Here is an 11,101-nt window from a genome sequence, read left to right as displayed (position 1 = left end):
GCAAATACAACTCTCCTATATACAAATTAGCATCACAAACAATTGGTATTCAAAATTTGCGAGTCAAGACTAAAAACAAGGACCAAGATGTAATTACCCGACGGGTACCGGACATGTTTTACAATCGAGTATGATATTACCAATACCATCTCGTTCAGAACAAACCCATGCGAGTGAATTCCATGTTAGGTATGGGTTGTGTAAAAAAACATACACTCGTAAAGACAAAAACATGATCAGCTAAAACTTTACTAAGGTCCATGTTGACAAGAGTAAAACTCGTCTTAAGTCTCATTACATGATCAACATGGAATTCCAATGAAAATGACCAATTATTTGATTAAAAAAAAATTGAAAGTCTATTTATTACCAAATAAAGAAGATAATCAATAGGTAGCATGCTAAATTATACATTATAAATATAATACATACAAACATAAACTAAGATCAATGCAGATGTATGCAAACCTAGAGCAATCACACGATAAACCAAAAAGTCACTTCATCATTCAAGCATAAACAGACCTAACAAAGATATAACAATCTTTTAAATAAAGTAAGATAATAGATCGTATAAAGTAAAACCATATCAGACGAAAAATCAACATGTTGACTCATTTTCTTTTAAGCTAAGTATTCCGAAAACGGATAGTTTAAAACAATAAACCCAAATCTGGGACTGCGATTTTGGTATAAAGTTGTAAAAACAAAAGGAGTAGCTAGCTATAAAGGCATATTAGACCAAGTAAAATGATGGAAACTAATCTATAATCTTCTATAATATTCCAGTTTGTGACAGCAAAAGTCAACCCTTTGACTTTAGAAGTTTGTTCACCTTCTTCGCTTCGACTCTTTTCGCATCTCCGAAAGGTAAATCTCTAAGTTGGACGTCACCCATAACCGACGGTCAATGAGATCTTTCTTGGTTGCTTCATCTAACAATTGCAAACTTCATGTTAATTTGGATAACATATATTAAGCAATAAAAAGATGATGGATAACTCTTTCAACATTGATGCTCAATCTTAAGCTGTTCAAACAATTTTCTATGGAGGATTTATACATTAAAGAAATCAAATGCATGCATATAATAGGGGAAGGTTCTACGCAAAACATAGCTTTTGCGAGAACAGAAAGAACAAAATAAATCATTTATTTTTAAAAATTTTAAGAGATTTTAAAATACAAGAAAATGGTTATAATGCCACTTTTATATGTCTCTTTTAATATTCTAACAGAATACATAAACAAAATTTGTTTATTTATAAATCTACGCATGTATGGATTATACGTATCATGTGTAGGCGTATTTCCTACACAGGCGTAGGTAAAAGCTTGAAGATTAAAAAAAACATATGAATAAATTAGTTTAATAGTTTTTTTTTATGTGTCTAACATAGAAAATTGTATGTAAGAGTAAGACTTTTTAACTATATGAACCATTGATAGAAAAAAAATAAACGATTTAGGTTTATTCCTTTTGTTTTCATGATAGCTTAGTCTTATACAATGAACCTCTCCCTATATGTGTTTGCATGTATACAAAGAGGGGTGTCCGCACGATGCGTCGTGTAACACAACACTTAGGTTGGTGATTTATAATATTGTATTTGAAGGAAAAAAGAGCATCGGCCAATTAGCTAAAAACCCAGTTAAAACGAATTAATTTTTAGTATTTTATATAGCACTAGCATACTCATATTAAAGATAAAAAAAACTCATTATGGTGTGCTTTGCTTAAACTCTTAAAATTATTAAAATTACCTTTTTGTCGTCCTCATATGCATAAGATAGTATAAAGATATATAAATGTTGCAAAGAACTAAGGAGAGTTACCAAGATATTCCCATGAATCACGAGGTGCCCCTAGAGCGCGTCTGGTCAAGTAAGACGCGTCTTCCCAAGAATACGAAGTTCGTTTTATCTTGTACCTCCAATACCATAATCCATACCATAAAACTAGCTGCAGAAACAAGAGTATAACTAAAATCATAAACTTAACAGCCTTTTATATCTAATATTAAATGAAGCAAATATAAACAATAATATGTACATTAAGCAACCTTTCCAAGAGTATATGGCAAGAGTATAAAACGGACACCAAGAAGTCCCCTCATTGATGGCTTTTCAGCACCTTTTATCTGCAGTTCAAGTTCCTTACTAAGATCTTCCTGCATTTTCCTGTAATAAAGATATTATTATTATTATTTTCAAAATTTCCAAAATACTATTATAGTTATTACACAACAATAATTTCATACTTGTCGATCTTGTAACCACCCTTCTTTTTGCTTGCAATTGCCCCCATGCGTTCTAGTTCCAACGCCTTCAACTTATTTTTATAAGCCGGTGTCCTCTTGACCATGTCAATAGCCTATAAAATAATAATATATACAACATAATTACCAAATGACCTTTTATTACAAGTACATGTGGCAAAATGGGAGCTTCAGACAGGGCTGGTAACGGGTCAAAACATATTCATTTCTTTATCATTTCAAGCAGGGCAAAGTTTATTTTGGGTGTAAAAAAAAGCTAGGAATAGTAAAAAATATGCTCAAACTGATTCAAAAATCCAATGCGCAGCACACGAGGCGTTTGTTATTAAAAAAACACTAAAAATTTATTTATAGATAATATTTTAAGTTGATAAGTTTTAAACACTAATATATAATGGATTAAATAAATTCAAAAAAAGCGAGAGTACCACCAAAGAAGTTTTGTGTACAACCAAAATAAGTGTTTAACCCTATGTAATTATGTATACAAGTAGTCTATGCATAAAGCATCGTTGTCAATAGCGAATAGCGGTCAATAGCAGCAACCTACCTATACGCTACGTAGCGATAGTGATGAAATAGTGGGACTTTCTTATGTTTAGCGATAAGGTATTAGAACATTGAAGTACACCAAAATAGCGATTATAATCAATATCAATATAATCAATAAATACCACCAAAATATAAAAAGTTAAAAAAGATGCAGATGTTCGCTATTTCATGCTTATGTCTCTACAGACAACTTAGCGCTAACCTGCTGCTGCGCTATGCTATTCGCTATAGCGGGCGCTACCGGCGCTATTGACAACTATGGCATGAGGTAGAAGTAATCTATGCAGAAAGTCACTTAACTCAAGAATGAGTGCATTAGACCGCATCCCGCATTATGGGACTTAAAACCAATTACTCAATTCAACAAAATTAAAGTTATATTTGAATATTATTTACCTGATGATACCTTGTCCATTGATTTAGATATTGAATTCCCGAGAGGACTAGAAGAAGTCCAACTAAAACAGCGCGAGGATCCTAATTAATAAAAACTCAGTAAATTATTATTGTCAACGATTAATAAAAACGCGCTAAAGCTTTGTTACAATCTTCTAATAGGAACAAAAAAAAAGTTTTGTCTAAAACTTACAGTTTTATGACCATAGTATGCATGATAATAGCGAGCTGTATTGTAGAATACCTGAAATTGAAAACAAAGGAGCACTAACATCAACATAAGTTAATTAGATGAATAGATTATTTCTTAAAATATTCTATGCATATGTAAACCAGATTTGAACAAACAAATGAAGGGTTTCCAAATGGTAACTTACCTCCTCCGGATGCTCAATTGCATAATCATATTGCCCTCTTGTAACTTCATCTTTTAATATCTACGAAACAGAACAAACGCAAACGCGTAAGTGACATAAATTTGAGAATCGTCTTATTATATATCACACTTAAAGTAACATATGCAAGTGTTTATGCAATTTTTGCAGTGAACTACTTATGCATTGAACGCCCTCTTAGACTTAGAAGCACAAACCTTTTCATTTCTAGTTCTTCACAAATTACATATAGTTTCCATAATTATCAAAAGCCCTCACTTCTTGCGCCTAGGCCCAATACACGCACTTCTAGTTCCTAAACCCCCGCTTTTTGAAGTTGATGACACCTCTATCGGCATTGATGATGGATGAAGAACAATGATCATTTGAACCTTTACTAGTTATTACTTTTTGACCTTTTGGTTTTCATGTTTTGTACAATTGTACATTTCGGTATTTGAACTTTTGGTACTTTGAGCATTTTGTTATTCAAGTTTTGGAATTAGATTTATATCTTGACTCTGTTAGAACTTTTGGTACTATTTAGATGATATTAAACGTTATATATTAGCTTTTGTCTATTTTATATGAAGAATAGTATTATTTTTCTAAGACATAATATATTTTAATTTTTTTTATTTAAGTGCATTTTTTTTCTAGGCGCTCACTTTCTTTGTGCTTTGCGCCTAGGCCCCAAGCGAGGCCTATGTGCCTTGAGTGTGTCTACCGCCTTTGATAACTATGATAGTTTCACATCAATGTATCATCCAAAATAAACCCTAAAAACACATATCAGCATTAGATCCTTAATGCCAAACCTGCTCCAAAATCTGAATACAAATTTACACCAGAGATTCAATATTCACTACGTTTCAACAAGTTTTGATTTAGTTAACATCATATCAATCTTGAACTTAACAATTAACTTATATAACCTCAAAACTCAATTTATGATCTTAGGGCTTGCAATTTGTGTCTTAAACTGTTTAACAGGTTAGAGACGACACGATTAACAAAGGTATCAAACAAACTCGTTGAACACTTGGCTTTGGTGGTTTGAGCGTGGCATTTATATGTTTTATTATGTATCAAGAATAATGAACCCTAGCCTCCTAATTTTAATTATTTTTAAAAAAGTATAAAATTGCAAAGTGTACTTTTTGCTAAACAGGTACCCAATTTGTCAGCTGGAAAGGCATATATCATACAGAATTGAAGCTAATTCAATAGAGGATTTCGATTCGATACCTCGTAAGCATTCGCAATCTTAACAAACAACTTCTTCGATTTGGGATCTGGGTTTTTATCCGGATGACTGAAATGAAACATAAATTCATATGTAAGTAATCCTACATGATATATCAATTAACAAGTGAAGAAACTTACTGCTTTAACGAGAGCTTGTAGTAGGCTCTCTTGATTTCAGATGCATTTGCATTTTGCGAAACCCTATCAATTGAAACAAATTCAGCTAATAATTAATTAATTAGTTCATATGAAATAATTGGTTATTATTGAAATGTTGTTGTTAACCCGAGTAGATCGTAGCAATCGTCTTCGTCACAGTAGATTGAGATCGAAGGCTGTATGAAGAAGATGACCAGAAGCGATACGACGGCGTATGCTCGAAACGACGTCGTCGTAGCCATCATCGTCTTTGATCTGAGAAAACTCTGGGACTCGTTTTGTGTTACGTAAACGGGGTAATTACGTTTATAACCTTCTAACTTCGTCTAATTGCTTTTATTAGTTTATGTGGTGAAATGGTTGGGCCTTGACTACGTTTTGGGCTATCTAAATCCGGGTCTTGGATCCGGTCCGGTTTCGATTCGATCAGTCAATTATTCTGGTCAGGTTTTGTAAGAGTTTCAGTGGCGGATCTAGACGGGAATCTCATGGGTAACGCTCAAAAAAATATTTTTTTACCGTATTTCATACAATGTAAACGAAATTTTTTTTAACCATATTTCATACAATAACCGATTTTTTTACCTTATTTCATATAATATATTTTTTTTTAACTTGGTGTTAAACCAATATTATCATTTTCTTGGAAATTTCGTTTAAAAAGATTACTAACAAGATTTTGTCGGTTCATCTTCCAAGTTCTCTAATTTTAGAAGAAACAAAATATAAACCTTAAATCTCAAACCAATTACAATGTACATTATCCAAATATTAAAAATAAACCATTATCAGTCATTCAAAGATTCAATTGCCCTTAAACACATCCAATTAACAATTTATATAAACAAATTAACAATTACAAATTTAGATAAAAGTAGAAGAATGTCTAAACTAAACAATAGAAGTCGAACCGTGGAAGAGGGACTGAGAAAACCCCGACCGTCGCCTACTCGGCTGCGATGTGGAGGTCCGGGCGATTAGAGGAGGGCAGCAGGGGGTCAGGACAGTGTGGGGTGGACAATGGCTGAATGAAACTTTGTTTTGTTAAATGTTGATGTCCAGCCTAAACCAAGTATCCAAAAGAAACAACGAATGATGGTTTTATTTGGTTTGGACTTTAATTTGGCTGGTCTTTAAAATTTGGTTGCGCTTTAATTGGTTTTACCTTTTAATTTGGTTGGGCTTTAAACAAATAGGGGTAACGCTATATTTTTTCAGGGGTAGTGAAATACGAAAACCAACCGAAAAAAGAAAAATTTGCGCTGCTTACTAAAAGTTGAGGGGTAGCGGAGGCTATCCCTGGTTACGTGATAAGTCCGCCACTAATACCCTTGGTTACATGCTAAGTCCGCCACTAAAGAGTTCCGATGTGTTATGTTTATTTCAAAGTTTAAGAACTAGTTTGCATGTGTAAATCCAACATACTAGACTCTTTGGGTTCATGACGTTTCATTTTCTTGAAAAATCATGTTCAAGGCTAGACGGGAAAGGACGAACCAGATCTTAGAATTTAATGCCATTGCCCATCGTGGGCAAACTCTTTGTGATTGCTTTGGCGATTTCTGACTTATTAGCTGAAGCACAAGGATTGGGACTGAGGTTGTTTTGACAATTTTGTTTAGGCCCAGGTATGAGGGTCAGACCTGTTGCTAATTTTTGGGCTTATCGGATAGTAGGATATCCAACACAGTGACACACATCAGTGTAGTTAAGGACCAAATTCGAATATTTGAACAAATTCAGTTTGAATCAATCGTGGAGATTTTTTTAGGCTTCGGATCCTCGTATACCATTATAGATCTTCGTACACCATTTTTTGCTTATACAGCTTGTATAAGGCTATACAAGCTGTATAGCACCTGAGTCGTGTCAACTTGTGTCGGGTGTTGTCGGTCGTTATTTATAGTGCCTTATACAGCCATATACTGGTCGTATAGGCCTATACGGGTCGTACAGACAATTTTTTTGACAGAATTTTTTGATGACCATATATTTATGTGATTTATGACTTAACATCTTATACTTAAGCCATCATACATATATATTATCTGACTTGCACCATATTTTTTAGCAATTTTAGCCGCTCTCCTTTTCAACTCTTTCAAGTTTTGTTTCAATTATGTTTTATACTGAAAGGTTGAATAATATAATAGACCTATACGACTTGTATAGGCTCGTACAGTCGTTTTCAAGCGGCGCTGAATAGTGGTCAAAGCCTGACTGACTTTTTCTGCAAAAGTTTTCTATACGGTCGTATAGTCCTATATGGCCCGTATAGGTTTTATGGTGTATTGGTTTGCTATACGAGTAATTAAATATCTATATGGCTCATATAGGTCTATATAGTCGTACATGCTATAAAAAGTTGTTTTTTTGTTTCCTCCGTACACTTGTCAGTCATGCGTAGCCTATACGGTCCGTACAGACATGTACGAGCCGTATATGCATCGCGAGTAAGCATGGGATAGTACATGAGGATCACGTCCTTTTTTTTATTATTAAAATACTGAATAATCCAGATAAAGTTTTTCACTGATTCATTCAAACGTGTAACCCATACTTGTTCGTCACCTTACCCCATTCTTTGTACACGTGGATTATAACCTATCCGCTGTTGTATCACAAAATTCTAAAATACGTTTTTAATTATTATCATTTAATTTTAACACACTATTTTATTTCAACGAGCACACACCGGTCCGTTATTTTACCCGCTAACCAAAAATTAAAAAATTAAAAAACAAGCAAATGAAACCAACAATAACTGAACCGGCAGCTACCGGCGGCAACCCGACGTCCAACCGTTCTCTGAGCTCTCAACTGAACCGTTGGTCCCGAGCTCGTGCGATCCGATCCGGCCGTAAGCTTGACCGCCATGTTCAACCTAAACAGTCGCAGGTCACCGGAAACGCCGATCAACCGTTCACTCGATCAGAAGGTGGTGAGCCGGTTGTAAGTAGTTCGTCGGAAGATGAGGAAGCAGTTGTTGTTGTTAAAGGAAAGGAGATATACATGGTTTCCGACGGGTCAGGACGGACGGCGGAGCATTCCGTGAACGCGGCGTTAGGGCAATTTGAACATTTTATGATCGACGGTGGTTGTCCGGTTTATACTCGCTTGTTTTCCGGGGTAATTGCATGTTCTAATTATTATTCCCAAAATTTGGTAGTTTTGATTACAGACCTAATAGGTTTTACATATTCAATACGAACCTAATTGTATCCTGTGAATGCGAAATTAATGTGTAATTGAAACTAGTGTTGAACTGGTAATGTAGCAAGGAATGTTGTATGGGCAACAAATGTGCAGTTTATATCTTTTGGGTTGAGTTTTTTCATTTGGGCTCACTCTGATGCAATTATGAAATTCTACATGCTTATTTAATAAAAAACTAGGGGTGTAGACGAGCCAAGCCGAGCTCGGCTCGTTTTGACTTACAAGGGCTTGGGCTCATTTCAAGCTCTTTCTCTAAAGCTCAGGCTCAGGCTTGGCTCGTTTATTATTTATTATTTAGTAATTAATTTATATTCAATTTTTTTATTATTATTTTGATATATTTTGGAAAAACCATAAACGATCCTAATCTTAGCCTGAGCCAAAGTTCGGCTTGAGCTCTAGAAGTCCAAAAGAGGTAAAACTTCAAAATTACCCAAGGCTCGTTAGGCGAGCCTAAATGAGCTTCCCATAAAAGGCTCGAGCTCAGGCTCGATAACTAAACGAGCTTTATTTGAGGCTTGGGCTCGACTCAAGTTCGTAAAAGCTCGCCTCGGGCTTGACTCAAGTTCGAAAAAGCTTGGCTTGTCTCAAGCTTTTTATTGGCTCGTTTGCACCCCTAGTACAAACTCTGAGTGGTGGCCTTGAGGAAGCCAACTGTGACCAATGGGGCGCTGGCTCTTAATAGTCTTTTGGTTTGATTTCTTCTTTATGGGCTGCAGTGATTTCATATATAGATTCGTCTTAATCTTTAATTCTAAGCTTAAGTGAAACTTCACATTGCAGATTAATGATATGGATCGGCTTATGGAGATTATAATGCAAGCAGCCAAACAAGATGCAATCCTCATATACACATTAGCAGATGAAAAACTTGCAGATTCAGCAAGACAAGCTTGCAAATCATGGAACATACAATCAACAGATGTTCTTAGACCAATCACAGATGCAATATCGTCCTATTTAGGCCTCTCACCATCCGGTCTCCCTCGTGGGGCCCCCGGGAGACAATTCCCACTAACCGAACAATACTTCAAACGCATTGACGCAATTGAATTCACCATCAAACAAGACGATGGAGCTTATCCACAGAACCTGCACAAGGCTGATATTATTATTGCTGGTGTATCGCGGTCTGGTAAGACTCCTTTGTCGATTTATTTGGCTCAGAAAGGATTCAAAGTGGCAAATGTGCCCATTGTTAAAGGTGTTGACTTACCCAAGAGTTTATTTGACGTTGACCCGAAAAAGGTCTTTGCTTTGACTTTGAATCCTGTTATGTTGCAAACTATAAGACTAGAAAGAGCAAAGAGTTTAGGGTGCCTTGAAGATGAGAGAAGTGATTATGCTGAGATGGTTCATGTGAGAGAAGAGTTGGATTATGCTAACAAGATTTTCACACAAAATTCGGCCTGGCCTGTTATCGGTGAGTATTTTAGTTTTACTAATAAAAGAAAGGCTTTATTAAGTAATTGGATGTGGTTACTGGCGGGTCGGGTGGGTTGGATAATGGGTCAAAATGGGCCTGATTGTTAAAAAGGCAAGACAAGTGGGTTGGATAATGGGTCAAAATGGGCCCGGGTTAACCTTTGTTGGTCGTTTTTTGGTTAAATCGAACCAAAAACTGAAAATTCGGTTTTTAGCTTTTGAAAACCATTCTGTTTCGAATTTTTCTGTTTGCGTACGGTTCGGTTTTGCTTTTTTTTTTTTTTATCGTTTAGGCTTGAAATACTTGAGCCGGAAAATTTTTGGCCCAAAATAATAAAAATGGGGCTAAACCTGTAGGCTTAAATCTTTTTTGTCAATTAACAATTAAATATAAATTTGAATTACTGAACATTCAAAATAAGAATGAAAACCCATTACTTGTGTTTGGTTTTATTACATGCAAAACCGAACCGAACCAAACCAAACCAAACCAAACCAAAATTCCAGTTTTTGTGTGAATTTGGTTATTTCTTGTTTGGCTTTGCCAGTTTTAATTACATTCTAAACCAAATTGAACCAAAAATTCGGTTTTTGTTTGGGCTCGGTTATTTCGGTTCGGTTTCATGCACACCCCTATTAAAACATAAGTCCATTCCCCGATTGACATGTTCATAAATAAATGTGAAATTGCCACCTCTTATTTAGCTAGAAAATATATTGTATGTATTGTTGGTATTGCCATGTGGCTTATATATGCTAATATATTAATTATATGTTATATACTTATGATTATATGCTATATGCTTATATGGATTGATATTTGATAAGTTAAAACCGCAATTGGTAAATATGATGATTTTGAATACATCAATCCTATGTTTGATGATCCAGTGAGGGATTCACATGTTTTCTCTAAAAAAATTATTACAATTTTATGATTTTAAGGCCAACACACAGTTGATAACACCCCCTTCTTTAGTGATTATTAATGTAGAGTTCTTAATCATCACAGAAGTAACTGGTAAAGCAATCGAAGAAATCGCTGCAATCATATTGAGAATCTACCAAGATCGTGGGTCATTCATGCCAATAATCTCCAAGCTCTACTAGACAATGTCACAAGTTCTTGTTAATAAAGTGTTGTGTTTCAAAAGACTACCAACTTTTGACAATTAATATAACATGATGAAATGATATTTCCATTATATATACAAAACGACAAAGAAAAAATGACCATAAATCTTTTCTCAAAGTTTTAGATTATGTGTGTAACGAGTAATGACAAATCATGTAATATTTTTTCACTCATGTCACCCTTTGAAAATTTGAAATCGTTCTGTAAATCGGTGCCACTGATCAAGTGTTGGATACACGTATGAAACAAAGAAAACAAGTAATATATACACCAGGAGCTCCTTGGTAGATCCGCTCAGTCAATCGAGTAACTTTTGT

General features: G+C 34.9%; 2 protein-coding genes across 2 annotated transcripts; one reads left to right on the top strand and one right to left on the bottom strand.

The window, feature by feature from the left end:
- Positions 1 to 692: 692 nt before the first annotated feature.
- On the bottom strand, positions 693 to 5,262 carry LOC143584460 (chaperone protein dnaJ 50-like). The gene is made up of 10 exons (XM_077066512.1): positions 5,135 to 5,262; positions 4,988 to 5,050; positions 4,850 to 4,916; positions 3,605 to 3,664; positions 3,421 to 3,471; positions 3,228 to 3,308; positions 2,262 to 2,374; positions 2,064 to 2,181; positions 1,837 to 1,963; positions 693 to 935 (listed from the first exon to the last, which is right to left on the bottom strand). The coding sequence occupies exons 1-10, from the start codon at positions 5,251 to 5,253 to the stop codon at positions 832 to 834; spliced, it is 903 nt and encodes a 300-aa protein (XP_076922627.1). The 5' UTR covers positions 5,254 to 5,262; the 3' UTR covers positions 693 to 831.
- A 2,494-nt stretch (positions 5,263 to 7,756) lies between these two features.
- LOC143584458 (putative pyruvate, phosphate dikinase regulatory protein, chloroplastic) lies at positions 7,757 to 10,804 on the top strand. The gene is made up of 3 exons (XM_077066511.1): positions 7,757 to 8,137; positions 9,008 to 9,647; positions 10,662 to 10,804. The coding sequence occupies exons 1-3, from the start codon at positions 7,757 to 7,759 to the stop codon at positions 10,757 to 10,759; spliced, it is 1,119 nt and encodes a 372-aa protein (XP_076922626.1). The 3' UTR covers positions 10,760 to 10,804.
- The last annotated feature ends 297 nt before the right edge of the window (positions 10,805 to 11,101 follow it).

This window comes from Bidens hawaiensis, unplaced genomic scaffold (genome assembly GCF_021521415.1).
Source record: "Bidens hawaiensis isolate Kalapana, Puna unplaced genomic scaffold, B.hawaiensis_p1.1 tig00033132_1, whole genome shotgun sequence".
Lineage (NCBI taxonomy): Eukaryota > Viridiplantae > Streptophyta > Magnoliopsida > Asterales > Asteraceae > Bidens > Bidens hawaiensis.
Note: the sequence above shows the minus strand (reverse complement) of the source record. Positions and strands in the feature narration are given on the sequence as shown.